Consider the following 20,315-nt stretch of genomic DNA (forward strand, 5'->3'; position numbering starts at 1 on the left):
GTCCCCATGACTGGTGGAGTGGTTCATTAATCTTCCTCGATTCATGTGTCAAGCCCGTTCAAATGCAAGGGGTAGTAGACTTCCACACTTGAAATACCTCGCGTCACACGATGCGAGAGTTTTCAAACCAGGTGACAGATAACACCCACCTGTCGGTGTTCATTCTTCCATCGCTTTTACTGTGTCAGACGTTAGCATATATTGAGAGAGAGTTGGGATGACGACGTATGGATGAACACCACCATTTGCATGCAGTCCTTGATTATCCATCGTCAGTCCCGCTCCTGGTGTGATGGTCAGCTTATCATGGGCCAGCACTGAGTAGAAAAACGATGTGTTGCGAACATAACACAATGAGTGTTTTTGTAGTCTCTTATCTCCCATTTGCCGTGCTGGTTTTAATGTCTCTTTTCATCGTACTCGGTCTCTCAAGTGATGTCTCTGTGTGTCGTCTGTGTCCTCTCTCTGTCTCGGTCCTGTTCGTGTCTGGTCATCGTGTCTGCTCTGTTCTCATGCGTCCTGTCATGCTGGGTGCTTTGATCTTTGCGGTGTGTGGGCTGTCCTTCTCAAGGAATGGATAGTCGTGTTTGCCATCAAAGCATGACTCTTTCCCACGGGGAATTCATGTCTGTATCTCTCTAAGGTGTTTCATCCGCCGCGCTTGTATGGGAGCTTTGTGCTCGTGTTGGGCCACCTGCCGTGGTTATCCCGAGCCTCACTGCCCTGTGGTCTGTCGCGACTTGAGACTCGGTCGCGGTCTGCACTCTAAGCTGTCTAGAAGTGTGTTTGCTCTTTGAACTCGGATCCGAGCGATTCCTGCTCCGCATCGCAAATGTGGTACATCTCAACCAGCTTCACTCCTTATAGTGTTTCTGTATTTTGCCTTAATTACCTCGTGCGTCCCGATACACTGTCACCTCAAGTTCCGCTGAAATATGGGCTGAGTTGGCCTTGTCAAAAGTAGTATTTGGGAGGATAGAATTATGTTGAAAGCCTTTTCTGAATCCTCAACTTGCCACGCGCTTCCCGGCGGCGCCGTGTACCGCTTGCCGTGCCTTGCCTTGGTCCTCATTGATGCCGGTAGTGTCACTGAGGAACTAGTCTATCATCTGCGCGAGGTGCTGTTGGTCTTAAGACCATTTAGTACCTTCCTCTGACACCGCTACTGGGTATAGAAAGTCCTGCGATGGGACGAGGGAAGTTAGCCCTCGGAGTGATCCTTGTACTGGCTGTCACCAAACACACTCCCTCAATGTAGAGTGGTCCTTTGCCTGGAGACTTCGGCGATGAACGAGCACGAATTGCCAAGTACCAGCAGTGCATGGCAACCCACCGTCAGTGACTCCCGCTCCCAGATTTAGCGGGTAGACCTTTTGAGGATCTGAGGACCCATGCCAAATCTTTTTATTTCCTGAGGCGAGAATAGGCTTTTGTCGGTCCCAACCCAGCTAATCCACAGACGTGTAACTTCGTTGTTGTGCCGACCATGCATTTTAATCGTGGTTTTGATGTGCACCAAGAAACTTGTAAGATTCATCAACCTGCATTCCTCTACAGCCCCGTTCGTCTGAGATTTGGCGGGCCTCCACATCGATGTACGTCAGTAAGTAACAGGCTGTGCCTGATACTAGCTCTCACCTTCATTATTACGCACCAACAGCCCAAAAATGGTGCTCACCCCTAATCTATGGCACCACACAGACTTGCACTCTCATCAATATAACAGGCTGTACCATCATTAATAGCTAATTCTTGTGTACCGTGAAGTCCAGCTTTGATACCTACAAGTATACGAGTTCAAAGTGATAAGCTCACTAGTACATAGGCTTTTACTCTCATTATCCCCAGTTAAGCAGGCATGCTTTACGCTCATTAGTCCCACAGGCCGTTACCTCATAGTAACAGGCTGTAAGCCTCACCAGTAACAGGCGTGTTACCTTCACCGTCTTGCGAGTAAACAGTGCGGTTGTAACCTCGAGCGAGAACATGTCCTAGAACATGGGAGTAGTAGCAGGCCGTGTACTCTCATCTTACCGAAAACAGGCTTTTATCCTCTATCAGTAACAGGCAGTTATAAATGTACCTCACCTTCCTCTGGAAAAATACCACAGGCTCCTGTACCTCACATTGTAACAGGTGTACCTCACTGATGCGAAGACAAGTGGTCTGCTACTCAGCTGACTGTCTGGCTGTCAACCACAACCCCTCTGTAGGTTGCCTTGCCCGGTTCGACCCGAGCCGCCGCGATACCCAGTGACACAGGCGTTGAGAGTACTCCACTTCCAGAGGGAACTAGGCTGTTTCACCTCCGTTGTAATTGAACAGGTCGTGATCATCTCATTTAGTGAAACATGGCTCTGTGACACTCCATACTAACAGCGCTAGATCCTTCATGTAACAGCGTCTTCTCTGGCTGGTGATCTCATGGAGTATACAAGGCCCGACCGCTATTATGTATAGGCGTCTCTTTCACACTCATCTGTATATATTCAGTGGCGTTTTACCATGTAAAGTAAACATGAGAATCGGGTACCTCATAGTAACAGGCATGGTACCTCATGAAGTAATCTGATGTATCGCGTACCCACCATAAGTAAACAGGACTGTACCATACATCGTACGCTACACAGTGCTGTTATCTCCCATAGAGTCAACACCGGCGTGTGATTCTCACGTTGAGATATAGTAGACAGGCGCTGTAGCCTCGCCAGGAACAGCTGACCTACCTAGTTGAACCGGCGCGGTTGTACCCATGACTTCAATACAGCGCCTGTCACCCTTCCACAGTTAACAGACACTGTACCATACACACGCTAATACAGCTGTTTACCTCACTGATACCATACAGGGCTGTATATCTATAAGCTAACAGTTCTATGTATCTAATAGTAACAGGCACGCCTGTGACCTCTCACTAAGTATAACAGTACAACCCAGGTGAGTCCTACCTGCATCAGTAACAGACAAAGTGGCCTACCTCATTATTACAGCCTCTGTTATCTCATAGTAATAGGTCTGATACCTCATGCCAGAACATCTTATTTACCTCATAGTAACAGCTGACCTCGGTAGCAGTTACCGTCCAATTAAGTTTACCATAACATCTTAGTAACCCAGTGTACCTCATAGTAACAGCTCTACCTCCTTCATAGTAAAGGGCATGTACGCTTCAATAAGTCAACAGGCCTTACTTGTACCTCATATAACCACAGAACTGTACCTCATAGATAGATAACAGGCGGGCTGTACCTCATCAGCTAACAGCCTGTCTTCTAGCATTTAACCAATCCGGCCATAGAAACAGTCCCTATGCTACCTAATGATGATAACACGGCAATGAACCTCGATAGTAAAACCCCAGTCCTAGTCTCTCCGCTGTATCTCAGTAGTAACAGGCCAGCACTCAATGGCCTGAGTAAACAGCAGCTGCATACCCTAACATAGTAAACAAGAAGACCTGTACACAGTAGTAACAGGCTGTACCTAACCATTAGTAACACAGGGCTGTACCTTACATCAGTAACAGCCGCCTTGGTATACCTCATAGCAATCACACATTGTACCTCAAACAAGGCTAATCGATGAGCTTACCTCCACACTAACGGCGTACCTCACAGTAAGTAACAGCCATGGTACCGTGCACCGAAGTACCAGTGCTGCTACTCTCATAAGTAACAGCAGTGTACCTTATAGCTTAACCAGCTTTATCTACATAGTAATAGACGCAGGTGTATCTTGCATAGTACACCAGGCTTGACCTCATAGTCAACAGTCTGTACCCATAGTAACAGTCGTGCTAGTTCCTCATAGTAACTATGGCTGTATCTTCATATGAATAGCTGTATCCTACGAGTCCTAGTAACAGACCTTTGTACCTCATAGTGATACAGCTGCAACCTCATAAAACCTAAACAGCCCGCTGCACTTGTATTACGTAACAGCGTCAATTTACCTGCATAGTAACAGGCACTGTACTCTTCATATAAGATACAGCGGCCGTACCTCATAGTAACAGGTATGTCTACTCTCATCATTCGTAAGTCAAAGACAGGCGCTGTCTGTCTCTTGCACCTTATAGTAACATGCAATTGCTACTCATTAGTAACAGGCTGTAACCTCTATAGTAACAGGGCTAACAGCCTGTTACTCTGCATTAGATAACAGGTCTGTACCCCTCATGTACAGTCTAGTCTAATACTAGCCCATGTGAGCCTCATGTTATGATAACAGGTCCATGTTACCTCACAGTAACCCAAGCAGGTGAACCAGCAAGTGTATCTCACATAGGTAAACACGGTCACTAGTTGTAAACTCAATAAAGTTAACCAGGCCTCATTGTACACGGCGATTATAAACAGACTGCATGACGCCTCATTACCAGTTTCAATACAGGCTAGGTATCTTTCATAAAGTACACAGGCTCGTATCTCATAGTATATCAAGCCACGGTATCTCCACCTCAAGTAAGCAGGCCTTGTAACCTCAAACAAGCCTGTACCTTCAGATTGATAGTTAACAAGGCTGTACCTCACTAGTCAGAAAGGCTGACCTCACGTAATTAGCTAACAGGCTGAATACCTTCTACAAGTAACAGCAAGGCTGTCCTCACATGTGAGACAGGCTAATCTCACCCATTACCCACAGTCAACAGGAGGTAACCATGGGCTACCTTGTCCACACTACCACGAGTAACAGGGGCGTTTACCTCACCAGGCCGTAGTATAACAGGCCTGTTATCACCCATGCTAACCAGGCTGAGTATCTAACAAGCAGTCACAGAGCTGTACGCTCACGATCACCAGAGCTAAAAACACGCAGGCCTGTTGATACCAATCACCCCGTTAAACACAGGGCTGTAATAACGGCTCGTCTAACCCTCTGTAAAGTAACAGGCGGCGCTGGCCTCACGCAGTTACAAGGTTGTACCTCTAGAACAGGCTGTACCTCAATGTAAAAGACACAGGAGCCTTGTACTCTTCATTAAGTATTACAGAGTCCTGTACTCGCATAGTAACAGGGCAACAGGCTGTACCTCTAGTATTACAGGTGCCATTGATAGTAAACCGGCTCATGTACCTCTAACTATGGCTGTACCTTCATAGTAAAACAGGCTGTGAACCTCATACAATGGACGAAATCAGAGCCTCCCATTGTTAATCTCTAGAGTAACAGAGCTGTAACTCTCAATGGCGTAAGCTTATAACAGCGACATGTGATACCATACATGAGCCCACCAGCTTGTACCTCATCTCATAGAACAGGCCGTCTCTAGTAAATAAAAGAGCCTGTACCCTCAGCGTCTTGTACCATGCTAACCATGGCTGTTACGTCTACAATAGTAACAGCTGTTCACCCATGAGTAGTACAAGTCTAGTAGCGCTCTAAACGTAGACGACGGCTGTATCAACCCATTAAAGACAGGCATGTACAACTCCAAGTGCTGTACCTCTAGTAAACCAAGGAGCCTAGAATACACCCGTGCCTGTACCTCTTAAAGTTAACAAGCACGGCCTGTGTACTCACCTCCAAATAAAGTTAACAACAGGCGAGCTGTATGCTACTCATACGAATATAACAGCTGTACCTCATAGTAAAGACTAAGGCACCTGTGATCTGCATTAGTATAAGGTCGCCTGCTAGACTCTCATAGTAAAACAGGCTTGAAAGCGGAAATAAGTTTTGAAGCTAAGAACTGCACGATTCAATTTCATAACAGCAATTTTCACCCTGATTTTTAGATTGATGTAGGGACTAAATTAATGGTGGTGTGTTCCTAGGGTGCAGAAAATACCGGAATAGTGCCAGCTCCAAGGGTTGCCCTAAAAACACTACTCCTGTTCCTTACTCAGGATCACTCTTCCACACTACTTCCTTACTCGCTCTCTGTAATTTACCGCGTCCTCTGTACAGAGGATGATATCATGCCTTCTCCACCTGGCTTGGCTTACGTTAAGATTAGGACAGTCCTGCCATAGTGAACCCGGTCTGACGTCCTATATGATTGTCCAGACTCTCAGATATAGAGTCCTTTGGTAATGCGTTGTCAACTCAATTTGAACAACTCGTGACTTTGAGAATTTTGACATTCTGACCCCAAAGTGGTTGTCTCAGTCGGTTTCACGTGCTTGGCTGCGTCAGTTTTGTGTAGCATACCTGCTGTCATCCACGAGGAGGTGTTCTCTGGTGATAAGAATTATTATTGTGACGGCAAAGCCTGTTCTTTTACCTTCCTCTCAGAGCACCAGCCTCTACATCTATAGCTTTTCTCCTCCCTCTGCTAGAGACACAGCGCCTCCTACATCATAGCTGTCTTCTCTCCTCTCTGAGCACCAGCCCCTACATCATAGCTGTTCTCCTCTCAGAGCCACAGCCTCTACATCATCAGCTGTTTCTCTCCTCTCCTGAGCACCAGCCCCTACATCATAGCTGTTTCTCTCTCTCTCTCCTCTGAGCACCAGCCCTACATCATAGCTGTTTTCTCTCCTCTCAGAGCACCAGCCTCTACATCATAGCTGTTTCCCTCTCAAGACACCAGCCTCTACATCACACTGTTTGGTGCTCAGAGAGGAGAGAAACAGCTGATGATGTAGAGGCTGGTGCTCTGAGAGGAGAAACAGCTATGATGTAGAGGCTGGTGCTCTGAGAGGAAGGTAAAAGAACAGGCTTGCCGTCACATAATAATTCCTATCACCAGAACACACTCCTCGTGGATGACAGCAGGTATCTACACAAAACTGACCGCAAAGCACTGGAACCGACTGAGACAAACCACTTTGGGGATCAGAATGTCAAATATCCTCAAGTCACGAGTTGTTCAAAGCCCATACAACAGGCTCTATCTGAGAGTCTGGACAACATATAGCAGCGGGGCATGCAGGACATCCTACCGTAGCCAGCCATAGCAGGACATGATATAACTCCTTCTACAGAGGACGAGTAAACACAGAGACGAGTAGGAAGTGTGTGGAGAGATATGGTGAGAGTGTTTTAGGGCCCGGAGCTGGCCATTCTCTTCCTGCCAAAACCACAACATCAGTCACATCAATCTAAAATCAGGAAATTGCTGTTTGAATTGAATCGTCAGTAGCTTCAAAACTTAAGTTCCGCTTTCAGCCTGTTACTATGAGGTACAGCCTGTTACTATGAGATACAGCCTGTTACTATGAGGTACAGCCTGTTACTATGAGGTACAGCCTGTTACTGAGGTACAGCCTGTTACTGAGGTACAGCCTGTTACTGAGGTACAGCCTGTACTAGGTACAGCCTGTTACTATGAGGTACAGCCTGTTACTATGAGGTACAGCCTGTTACTATGAGGTACAGCCTGTTACTATGAGGTACAGCCTGTTACTAGGGTACAGCCTTTACTATGAGTACAGCCTGTTACTATGAGGTAACAGCCTGTTACTATGAGACAGCCTTTACTATGAGGTACAGCCTGTTACTATGAGTACAGCCTGTTACTATGAGGTACAGCCTTTACTATGAGGTACAGCCTGTTACTATGAGGTACAGCCTTACTATGAGGTACAGCCTGTTACTTGAGGTACAGCCTGTTACTGTGAGTAACGTACTTGAGTACGCCTGTTACTGTGAGGTACAGCCTGTTACTGTGAGGTACAGCCTGTTACTGTGAGTACAGCCTGTTACTGTGAGGTACAGCCTGTTACTGTGAGGTACAGCCTGTTACTGTGAGGTACAGCCTGTACTGTGAGGTACAGCCTGTTACTGTGAGGTACAGCCTGTTACTGTGAGGTACAGCCTGTTACTGTTGAGGTACAGCCTGTTACTGTTGAGATACAGTCTGTTACTATGAGATACAGCCTGTTACTATGAGGATACAGCCTGTTACTATGAGGAATACAGCTGTTACATGAGGTACACCTTTACTATGAGGTACAGCCTGTTACTGTGAGTACAGCCTGTTACTGTGAGGTACACCTGTACTATGAGTAAGCTGGACAGCCTGTTACGATGAGGGTACAGCCTGTTACTATGAGGTACAGCCTGTACTATGAGGTACAGCCTGTTACTATGAGGTACAGCCTGTTACTATGAGTACGCTTTACTATGAGGTACAGCCTGTTACTATGAGGTACAGCCTGTTACTATGAGGTACAGCCTGTTTACTATGAGGTACAGCCTGTTACTATGAGGTGCAGCCTGTTACTATGAGGTGCAGCCTGTTACTGAGGTACAGCCTGTTACTATGAGATACAGCCGATTACTGGATACAGCCTGTACTATGAGATACAGCCTGTTACTATGAGGTACAGCCTGTTACTATGAGGTACAGCCTGTTACTATGAGATACAGCCTATTACTATGAGATACAGCCTGTTACTATGAGTACAGCCTGTTACTATGAGTACAGCCTGTTACTGTGAGGTACAGCCTGTACTGGGAGGTACAGCCTTGTTACTGTGAGGTACAGCCTGTTACTATGAGACAGCCTGTACTTAGACGCCTGTTACTATAGGTACAGCCTGTTACTATGAGGTACAGCCTGTTACTATGAGGTACAGCCTGTTACTATGAGTACCTTCGTTACTTGATACAGCCTGTTACTATGAGATACAGCCAGAAGACAGCCTGTTACTATGAGGTACAGCTGTTACTATGAGGTACAGCCTGTTACTATGAAGACAGCTAGAAGACAGCCTGTTACTATGAGGGACAGCCTGTTACTATGAGGTACAGCCTGTTACTATGAGGACAGCCTGTTACTATGAGTACAGCCTGTACTATGACGTACAGCTGTACTATGAGGTACAGCCTGTTTACTATGAGGTACAGCCTGTTACTTATTGAGGTACAGCCTGTTACTATGAGGTACAGCCTGTTACTATGAGGTACAGCCATTACTATAGAGATACAGCCTGTTACTATGAGTACAGCCTGTTACTATGAGGTACAGCCTGTTACTATGAGGTACAGCCTGTTACTATGAGATACAAGCCTGTTACTATGAGATACAGCCTGTTTACTATGAGTACAGCCTGTTACTGTGAGGTACAGCCTGTTACTGTGAGGTACAGCCTGTTACTGTGAGGTACAGCCGTTTACTGTGAGGTACAGCCTGTTACTGTGAGGTACAGCCTGTTACTGTGAGATACAGCCTGTTACTATGAGATACAGCCTGTTACCGATTGACGTACAGCCTGTTACTATGAGGTACAGCCTGTTACTATGAGTACAGCCTGTTACTATGAGGTACCTTCTGTTACTATGAGGTACAGCCTGTTACTATGAGGTACAGCCTGTACTATGAGGTACAGCCTGTTACTATGAGATACAGCCAGAAGACAGCCTGTTACTATGAGGTACAAGCCTGTACTAGAGGTACAGCCTGTTACTATGAGTACAGCCTGTTACTTATGAGATACAGCCTGTTTTACTTGTGAGGTACAGCCTGTTACTATGAGGTACAGCCTGTTACTGTGAGGTACAGCCTGTTACTGTGAGGTACAGCCTGTTACTGTGAGGTACAGCCTGTTACTGTGCAGTACAGCCTGTTCACTGTCTGAGGTACAGCCTGTTACTGTGAGGTACAGCCTGTTACTGTGAGGTACAGCCTGTTACTATGAGGTACAGCCTGTTACTAGAGGTGTAAGCCTGTTACTATGAGGTACAGCCTGTTACTATGAGGTACAGCCTGTTACTATGAGGTACAGCCTGTTACTATGAGGTACAGCCTGTTACTATGAGGTACAGCTAGAAGACAGCCTGTTACTATGAGGTACCGAGCACGCCCCCATTCTCAACGACGGGGCTGTAGTGGAGCAGGTTGAGATCTTCAAGTTTCTTGGTGTCCACATCAACAACGATCTATCATGGTCCAAACACAACAAGACAGTCGTGAAGAGGGGACGACAAAGCCTATTCCCCCTCAGGAAACTAAAAAGATTTGGCATGGGTCCTCAGATCCTCAAAAGGTTCTACAGCTGCAACATCGAGAGCATCCTGACTGGTTGCATCACTGCCTGGTACGGCAACTGCTCGGCCTCCGACCGCAAGGCACTACAGAGGGTTGTGTGTACAGCCCAGTACATCACTGAGGGCTAAGCTTCCTGCCATCCAGGACCTCTATACCAGGCGGTGTCAGAGGAAGGTACTAAAAATGGTTAAAGACCCCAGCCACCCCAGTCATAGACTGTTCTCTACTACCGCACGGCAAGCGGTACCGGAGTGCCAAGTCTAGGACAAAAAGGCTTCTCAACATTTTTTACCCCCAAAACTACTTTTGACAAGGCCACATAGGCCCATATTTAGGGAATAAGGTGCCATTTGGGACGCAGAGGGGTATTACACAAACTAAAAGGAGTCAGTGTTTGTACCCATTGCGATGGGGATGTCGGTCCAGTTCAGAGCACACTTCTGAGTGCAGACCCCCTCCTCGTTGAGCACCACCGTGAGGTCATCCTGGCCCACCGCCACCTTCCCATCAGCCAGGGGGACCACCAGGGGCTCCAGCTGCTTCCCCGTGGGGAAGAGCTCCTTGATGGAACCACGACCATCCATCTGGAGGACAAAGAGACAGATGTCAAGGGGAGAGGTCTGAGGATACAGAGGGGAATAACACACAACCAATCTCCTGCTATCCGCTCCTGTCCTGATTCGGAGCGGAAACAACTGACCAGGTGAAAGCTACTGAAAGCTGAACAACCTAATTATAAGCGTCTATCATATTATTGTTAACTTGTCAAGTCTTCTCCAAATCAGTGCAGACGAAGAGGGTAATTGAGAAAGAGGTCAAAGCCCCTCTTCATAATAATAGCTCATATACACATAATATATCATATTAGAAGAGGTCTTCCACAGGTTCACATGAAATCCACACACAGTGTTTCCCTTTTTTGTGCCCCACTGACCCGGATGAGGTAGTAGTCCCTCTTGAACCCGACACAGATGGAGTTCTGACACCAGGCCATGGACTTCGGGATGTCCGGAGCAGAAAAGTCCCCCTGACAGACAAAGAAACACTAATAAGGTTCATTCCTTTTGGTTAACAATATCCCTCTAAACAAGGTTTGTTTATCCTGCCATTATAGCAGACCACTCACTCCCCCCACCCCCCCCATGTCACCTGCAGCTCGTAGAACTCCCTGTCTCACCTGCAGCTCGTAGAACTCCCTGTCTCACCTGCAGCTCGTAGAACTCCCTGTCTCACCTGCAGCTCGTAGGAACTCCCTGTCTCACCTGTAGCTCGTAGAACTCCCTGTCTCACCTGTAGCTCGTAGAACTCCCTGTCTCACCTGTAGCTCGTAGAACTTCCTGTCTTACCTGCAGCTCGTAGAACTCCCTGTCTCACCTGTAGCTCGTAGAACTTCCTGTCTTACCTGTAGCTCGTAGAACTCCCTGTCCTTCCAGTAGTACAGCTGAAGCTTCTTCTTCACAGCAACACACATCCTCAGCTGGGCTTCTCCCGAGGGGGACTGCTGCAAGGAAGAAGAAGATCTATTCGTCAAATTTTTCACAAAGGAAACCGATTTTACAGGAGTTACAGATAAATAGAAATCAGTGGTTCACGTCAAAAAAACATTTACAAACTATGTGGTCATCTCACCTGCAGGTCACAGGCGAAGAGCGTTGCCCCTCTGGCCTTGGAGACCACAGTAATCTGCTGGAAGGTCAAAAGGTCATGTACATGGATGTTGTTCTCTGTAGGGGGAGAGAACGGTACACACACACACACACACACACACACACACACACACACACACACACACACACACACACGAAAAACATGGATTACTGAGATGAACAACCACATGTTCAAGTTAACAACACACACGCTTGTTTGCTGAAGAGGATATGTGTTTCACCTACCTAACAGACTGATGAGGACCTTGTACTGAGACACGACAAACAGCTGTGAGAAGGAGAGACAAGGAGGTTTGAACTTCAAATCTTATTGGTCACATACACACGTTTAGCAGATGTTATTGCGGGTGTCGCGAAAACGCTTGTGTTTTCCTAGCTCCCAACAGTGCAGTAGTATCTAACGATTCACAACAACACACACAAATCTAAAAATAGAAGAATGGAATTAAGAAATATATAAAATATTAGATCGAGCAATGTCGGAGTGGCATTCACAAAAATACAGTAGAACAGAATACAGTAAAAAAACATGAGATGAGTAAAGCAAATATATGTAAACATTATTAAAGTGACTTGTGATCTATTTATTAAAGTGGCCAGTGATTTCTAGTCTATGTTGACAGCAGGACAACGGTAGAATAAGTGCCGGATATAAGCTCTTTCCAGAGCTTGAAATACCAAATTGTGCTATCGAGGAGGTTCCTTGTTGTTGTTGTCGTCAATCGATCGGTCACGTGTTCAATCTGTGGTATGAAGTGTATACCCTGAGTTGTACTCATATAGAGAGGGAGGAGGCTAATGGGGGCTAAGCTAGCACATAAACGCAAACACACACCTAATCCTTGTCAGTCATTGTCATACCATATTTGGCTTGACAATGACAGCAACTGAACCAGGCTAGGATAATGGAGTGTCTACTATATTTCTTTAAAATCTGACAGACCGTCATTTTAAATAAATAAAAATGACTGTCACATCAACAGAATGTGAAGTCTCATCCGGACTAAATTACCTGCTGGATCTTCTTGGAGAAGTTCTTGTTGGACTTCTCCAGAGTCACCTCAAACCGGTTGCTACCTATGAGGAAGAGAGAGAGATAGCAGGTGGAGGGGAGAACCACAATGACACCGGAAACTATGCTTTGTAGACGTCAAACACACACATACAACTAGACAGGGCCCTGGGACACGCGTACAACTAGACAGGCCCTGGACACAGTACAACTAGACAGGCCCTGGGACACACGTACAAACTAGACAGGGCCCTGGGACACACGTACAACTAGACAGGCCCTGGACACACGTACAGAATAGACAGGGCCCTGGGACACACGTACAAATAGACAGGGCCCTGGGACACACGTACAACTAGACAGGGCCCTGGACACACGTACAACTAGACAGGCCCTGGGACACACGTACAACTAGACAGGGCCCTGGACACACGTACAACTAGACAGGGCCCTGGGAAACACGTACAAATAGACAGGGCCCGGGACACACGTACAAATAGACAGGGCCCTGGGACACCACGTACAAATAGACAGGGCCCTGGGACACACAATACAACTAGACAGAGCCTGAGACACACAATACAATAGACAGGCCTGGGACACGCGTCACAACTAGACAGCCCTGGACACACGTACAACTAGACAGGGCCCATGGACACACTACAACTAGACAGGCCCTGGACACACGCTAACAACTAGACAGGGCCCTGGGACACACGTTACAACTAGACAGGGCCCTGGGACACACGTACAACTAGACAGGCCCTGGGAAAACACGTACAACTAGACAGGGGCCACTGGGACACACGTACAAATAGAACAGGCCCTGGGGACACACGTACAAATAGACAGGGCCCTGGGACACACGTACAATAGCAGGCCCTGGGACACACGATACAAATAGACAGGGCCCTGGGACACACGTACAAATAGACAGGGCCCTGGGACACACGTACAAATAGACAGGGCCCTGGGACACACATACAAAATAGACAGGGCCCTGGGACACACAATACAAACTAGACAGGCGCCTGCGGGACACAACAATACAACTGACAGGCCCGGACACACGTAACAAATAGAACAGGGCCCTGGGACACACGTACAAATAGACAGGGCCCTGGGACACACGTACAAACAGACAGGGCCCTGGGACACACGTACAAACAGACAGGGCCCTGGGACACACGTACAAATAGACAGGGCCCTGGGACACACGTACAAACAGACAGGGCCCTGGGACACACGTACAAATAGACAGGGCCCTGGGACATACGTACAAACAGACAGGGCCCTGGGACACACGTACAAACAGACAGGGCCCTGGGACACTGACATCTCATTCACCTGCATCCTTTTTTATCCTGTAGAGCAGGAGATGGCCTGGTTTAGTCCCTACCAGAAGCCAGTCCTCTGTTATGTGATAGGGAGGAGAGAAGGTCATGATCAGTAAGTTTGACTACATCCCAAATGTAGTGCACTATGGCTCTCATCAAAAGTAGTGTACTACGTAGGGAACACACATCACCGAGCGAAATTATAACCATGTGCAAGACAGGATTGCTTTGTTTACAAGCAATCGGTCACGGTCACGTCAAAACTCATCCAAGCTAACTTTGCTACAACTAGCTGGCAACAAACCAGCCAGCTAGCTTAGTACCTACCTAGTTAACTAGTTAGGTAGTTTATGGCAACAATAATTTGCTATGGTTAGCTAGCTTGCTGACATTATCAACTTACCCCAAGCCGCAAGACAGTCAATCTGAAGAGGCAGTTTCTCCAGGATAGGGACCGTTTCGTAAGCGTCATGCATTGTGGAGTCTTGGTAGTTACCTAGTTGACTTCCCGATAAATTATCAAACCAGTTGAAGATAACTGTTGTTTCGTTTTAGCTAGCTATGCACTAACTCGTTAGTCAGCCACAGTACTGTACCGTTAGTGACAATAACAAAACACTTTTGTGCAACGTTAGAAAAAGGTACGTCTGAAATGTCAAGTCCAACCCGTCGATCAAATAGTGTCTTTAATCCGTGGAGGTAACCTTAAGAGAATTCCTCTGTCATTCGTCGAAGCCATGACATCCAAACAAATAGCAAGCAAATTGATTAGCTAACTAACTTGCCATGTTAGCGAGAGGACACAAAAATTATAACGCGTTAGCAAAATTCCATGTTGGTCTTGACCGACCCCTAATTACAACTTAATTGAAACAGAAATCTGAAAGAATTAGCTAAATACTTCTCCTACAAAATGTTCTGCTAGTCAATAAGCTAACACAAGAGATACAAGACATATCTGCTAACACTCAGTGGCTAGCTCCTCTCTGACTCGCGTTTTGACAGGCACGTCACATGGCCAGTACATCAGAGAGGAAGAGGCGAAGCGAGATGGGAAACTCGGCCCTGAATCTGTCTCGCCCACCAAGAGAGGAGGGTTTTGTATGGGTGTCGAATTAGGTCAAACCCCAAAAAATTTAATGGTTTATTTGCTGCGTAAGGTTTATTTGATCGAATAGAAGTTTCGCAATGCTTAGGTTGTTACGAGTACACTGATATAAATAGGACACGTGACACACCGCCAACTTTGATGTAATTTAAAAAAAAACTTTTATATCGAAGTTGTGCGTTAAGGACATGTGTTTTCATTGTCAGAGCGGCCACTCGAAAATCTGGTCAATATAATGGATAATATGTGAGTACAATCACGAGGGATGAATTATAACAAAGGTGACCCTTAACCAGCATTCTAGCACAGGGTCGTAGATGAGAAGAATGAGAATCTTGTGACCCTAAAAAAAAAGGTACATTTCATTTCACATAATACTATACACATATTGTATTAAATTTGCATGATGACGAGGTTTTAATATAAACTTTAATCCCAGAATAAACAGCAAAAAATGCATACATTAATGTAACAAAGAAATTACAACGCAGACCCACTTTACTGTACATTAGATGCTGTCCTTATTTCCTGCTAAACAAAAAAACAAATGCAGGACAATTTAACAATACAAAACCATATGTTGTCTGTAGAATAAATTACTGGGTCAACTGGGCCATGGTCCTCTGTAGAGTCCACAGTCAGGCTGGTGTTTGGGGGGGGGGGGGCGAGGACCTGAGACGCTCGAAAAACTTAATTATGCTTGGGAACGTGGTGGCAGAAACAGGACGTAAAAAAAGCCTCACATGACACATAAATAATGCATTAAGTCAAATAGAACAAATGATAACTGCACTCGATGTCAATACTATTATAGATAGGTGTCTAATGGCAGACTGACTGGCCATCTGTGGGCCATAGCCGACGGAGCTATCCCAAACGGAAACACGTCGATGTGCGGAGGGAGCATTCTCCAAACTGGAACTGTCCTCTTGTAGGGAGTCAATCCCAAACGGAACCCTATGTGGGAGCATCCCAAACGGAACCCTATGTGGGAGCATCCCAAACGGAACCCTATGTGGGAGCATCCCAAACGGAACCCTCTGTGGGAGCATCCCAAACGGAACCCTCTGTGGGAGCATCCCAAACGGAACCCTATGTGGGAGCATCCCAAACGGAACGCTATGTAGTGCACTACTTTTGACCAAGGCCCCATAAGGTAGTGCACTACTTTTGACCAGGGCCCCATAGGGTAGTGCACTACTGTTGACCAGGGCCCCATAGGGTAGTGCACTACTGTTGACCAGGGCCCCATAGGGTAGTGCAGTACTGTTGACCAGGGCCCCATAGTGTAGTGCACTACTGTTGACCAGGGCCCAGGCCAAAAGTAGTGCGTTCAATTTAGGATGCAGACCTAGATTTACCAAACTGCAAATCTTCACATGGTCACAAATATAATACTATACATGCAGTACGTCACGCTGCTGCCAGCCCAGCCCACTCCCTCACTATATCCCAAGTATCTCTCCTTCCTCCCAAAGTGTGCACATCTTCACTTCCCTTCACTGATTTGAAAGGAAATGGGTGGAAACCCCCACTAGCCCATGCCTCCACCAATCCAATGCTTGTAGATGTATGGGAGGTAGTGAACGAGTGCACACTTCAAGAGAAAGAAGTGCACACTTCAAGAGAAAGAAGATACTATTGGCTATATTGGGGGCGGCAGGCAGCGTGGATCGAATCCCCCCCGAGTTGACGAGGTATAAATCTGTCTTTCTGCCCCTGAACGAGGCAGTTAACCCATTGTAGGCCGTTATTGTAAGTAAGAATTTGTTCTTTAACTGACTTGCCCTAGTTAAATAAAAAGGTCAAATAAAAAAAATATCCATCGACTTGCCACTCCTATCTGAGGATACAGCATCATGGCCAGATGGGCATCCTATGGGTCAAAAGTAGTGCACTACCCTATGGGCCTTGGTCAAAAGTAGTGCACTACCCTATGGGGCCCTGGTCAAAAGTAGTGCACTACAGAGGGAATAGGGAGCCATTTGGCAAAACCGTAGAGTTTATTAGCGGCTGCATGGCGGTGCTCAAAATGAAGGAACATAAAAAGGTGTTGGACATAAATATAGGATCTAATGGGTCCCTTCATTTAACTCCCATCAATGGCTGCCTCGGTGAAACCTCTCCACTCGGTCTTCATTTAACTCCATCAATGGCTGCCTCGGTGAAACCCCTCCACTCGGTCTTCATTTAACTCCATCAATGGCTGCCTCGGTGAAACCCCTCCACTCGGTCATTCCATTTTGGATCTCTCCATCTTGGTTTTCAGAATTTCCTGGGGACAAAAAAGCGAGAGAAACATGTGTCCTATGAGTCTCTGTTGAATGATGGTAACACAAAATATAACTTTTGACTGAGCTTTTTTTAATAGACAAAAATGTAACCGGCAGTCATTATGAGAGAGAAGTTACTTATTTACCTCTTCTTCGTCAAGCATTACTGGGAGGGCTCTGCAGAGAGGGAGACAGAGAGAGAGGGAGACAGAGAGACAGAGAGACAGAGAGAGACAGAGAGAGAGAGACAGAGAGAGAGAGAGAGACCTCTCTCTCTGTCTCCCTCTCTCTCTGTCTCCCTCTCTCTCTGCTCTCTCTGTCTCTCCCTCTCTCTCTCTGTTCCTCTCTCTCTGTCTCTCTCTCTCTGTCTCTCTCATCTCTCTGTCCTCTCTCTCTCTCTGTCTCTCTCTCTGTCTCTCTCTGTCTCCCTCCTCTCTGCTGTCTCTTGGTCTCCCTCTCTCTCTGGTCTCCTCTCTCTGTCTCTCTCTGTCATCCTCTCTCTCTTCGTCTCTCTCTCTCTCTGTCTCTCCCTCTCTCTGTCTCTCTGTCTTCTGTTCTCCTGTCTCTCTTCTCTCTGTCTCTCTCTCTTCTCTCTCCTCTCTCCTCTCTGCTTTCTCTCTCTCTTCTCGTTTCTCTTCTCTCTCTCTCTGTCTCTTCTCTCTCTGGCTCTCTCTGTCTCTCTGTCTCTCTGTCTCCCCTCTCTCTTCTCCGTCCCCCCTCTCTGCAGAGCCCTCTCAGAATGCTCTGACGAAGAAGAGGGTAAATAAGTAACTTCTCTCTATAAATGACTGCCGGTTACATTTTGCCTCTATTAAAAAACTCAGATCAAACGTTATTTGTCTGTGTTACCATCAATTCAACAGAGACTCATAGGACCATCATTGTTTCTCTCGCTTTTTTTGTCCCCAGGAAAATTTCTGAAAACCCAAGATGGGAGAATCCAAAATGGGACATGACCGAGTGGATAGGTGGGTATTCACCTGAGGCCAGCATTGATGGAGTATAATGAAAAGGACCGGATGGCAGGGGGTTCAACCGAGGCAGCCATGGATGGGAGTTAAATGAAGACCGAGTGAGAGTGTTCACCGAGGCAGCCATTGATGGGAGTATAAAATGAAGGGACCATTAGATCCTATATTTAATGTCCAAACACCTTATTTATGTTCCTTCATTTTGAGCAACCGCCATGCGCCCCGTAATAAACTCTACGGGTTTGCCAAATGGCTCCCTATTCCCTCTGTAGTGCACTACTTTTGGACGCAGGCCCCATAGGGTAGTCACTACTTTTGACGGTAAGGCCCCATAGGGTATGCACTACTTTTGACCCATGGATGCCACCTGGCCATGATTTGGCTGTTCATCTCAGATAGGAGTGGCACGTCGATGGATTATTTTTTTATTTGACCTTTTTTTCATTTAACTAAGGGCAAGCAGTTATGACAAATTCTTAGCTTACAATATAAACGGCCTAACAATTGGGTTTAAACTGCCTCGTTTCAGGGGGTAGAAAGACAGATTTAGTACCTCGTCCAACCTTCGGGGGGGATTCCAGTAATACACTAGTTGCTGCGCTGCCGGCCTCCCAATAACGGCCAATAGTATCTTTCTTTCTCACTTGAAAGTGATAGCACTTCTTTTCTCTTGGAAGTGTGCACTGGTTTCACTACCTCCCATACATCTACAAGCATTGGGAATTAGGAGTTGAGAGCGTTATGTGGGCTAAGGTGGGTTTCCACACCATTTCCTTTCAATCAGTTGAAGGGAAGTGAAGATGTGCACACTTTGGGAGGAGGAGAGATACTTGGGATATAGTGAGGGAGTGGGCTGGGCTGGCAGCAGCGTGATCGTACTGGCATGTATAGTATTATAAATTTGTGACGCAATGTGAACGATTTGCAGTTTGGTAAAATCCCACCCTTTTTTTTTTTGTTTTCTTTGAGTGGGTCTGCAATCTAAACATGTGAACGCAACTAAAACTTTGTGGCCTGGCGCCCTGGTCAGATGCGATGTAGATGCACTACATAATGGGCGCCCTGGTACAAACTAGTACTGCACTACACCCTATGGGGGCCTGGTCAACATAGTGCACTACCCTATGGGGCTGGTCAACAGTAGTGCACACTACTATGTGGGCCCTGGTCAAAAGTAGTGCACAATTACCTTTATGGGGCCTTGTCAAAAGTAAGTGCACTACATAGCGTATCCGTTTGGGATGCTCCGCCACATAGGGTTCCGTTTGGGATGGCTCCCACAGAGGGTTCCAGTTTGGATGCTCCCACATGAGGGTCCCGTTTGGATGCCTGCTTCCACATAGGGTTCCGTTTGGGATGTCCCACATGGGTTCCAAGTTTGGGATGCTCGCCCACATGGGTTCCGTTTGGGATGCTCCCACATTAGGTTCCGTTTGGGATTGACTCCCTACAAGAGGACAGTTCCAGTTTGGAGAATGCTCCCTCCGCACATCGACGTGTTTCCGTTTGGGATAGCTCCGTCGGCTATGGCCCACAGATGGCCAGTCAGTCTGCCATTAGACACCTATCTATAATAGTATTGACATCGAGTGCAGTTATCATTTGTTCTATTTGACTTAATGCATTATTTATGTGTCATGTGAGGCTTTTTTTACGTCCTGTTTCTGCCACCACGTTCCCAAGCATAATTAAGTTTTTCGAGCGTCTCAGGTCCTCGCCCCCCCCCCCCCAAACACCAGCCTGACTGTGGACTCTACAGAGGACCATGGCCCAGTTGACCCAGTAATAATTATTCTACAGACAACTTACACAGGTTTTTTATTCCGTTAATTGTCCTGCAATATATGTAGTTTCTGGTTGTGTACTAGGCAGGAAACTAAGGACAGCATCTAAATACGTACAGGTGGTAAAGGTGGGTTCTGCGTTTGTACATTTCTTTGTTACATTAATGTATGCATTTTTTGCTGTTTATTCTGGATTAAAGTTTATATTCAAAACTCGTCATCCATG

General features: G+C 46.5%; 1 protein-coding gene and 1 long non-coding RNA gene across 2 annotated transcripts in view; both read right to left on the reverse strand.

Moving 5' to 3' along the window:
• vps39 (VPS39 subunit of HOPS complex) overlaps window positions 1–15,011 on the reverse strand; it is a 61,547-nt gene extending 46,536 nt beyond the window's left edge. Inside the window, 9 exon segments of the mRNA XM_070446754.1 lie at window positions 5,509–5,518; window positions 10,338–10,521; window positions 10,872–10,964; window positions 11,340–11,438; window positions 11,567–11,661; window positions 11,830–11,872; window positions 12,617–12,681; window positions 13,964–14,029; window positions 14,357–15,011. Coding sequence (XP_070302855.1) covers window positions 5,509–5,518; window positions 10,338–10,521; window positions 10,872–10,964; window positions 11,340–11,438; window positions 11,567–11,661; window positions 11,830–11,872; window positions 12,617–12,681; window positions 13,964–14,029; window positions 14,357–14,429 — 728 coding nt within the window. The 5' untranslated portion in view covers window positions 14,430–15,011.
• A 997-nt stretch (window positions 15,012–16,008) lies between these two features.
• LOC111973030 (uncharacterized) overlaps window positions 16,009–20,315 on the reverse strand; it is a 5,533-nt gene continuing 1,226 nt past the window's right edge. The window contains exons 2-3 of the long non-coding RNA XR_002878515.3: window positions 17,481–17,511; window positions 16,009–17,336 (exon numbers count right to left, since the gene is read on the reverse strand). This is a non-coding gene — a long non-coding RNA (uncharacterized lncRNA). The remainder of the gene's footprint in view (window positions 17,337–17,480; window positions 17,512–20,315) is intronic.

Source organism: Salvelinus sp. IW2-2015, linkage group LG14 (assembly GCF_002910315.2).
Source record: "Salvelinus sp. IW2-2015 linkage group LG14, ASM291031v2, whole genome shotgun sequence".
Taxonomy (NCBI): Eukaryota; Metazoa; Chordata; class Actinopteri; order Salmoniformes; family Salmonidae; genus Salvelinus; species Salvelinus sp. IW2-2015.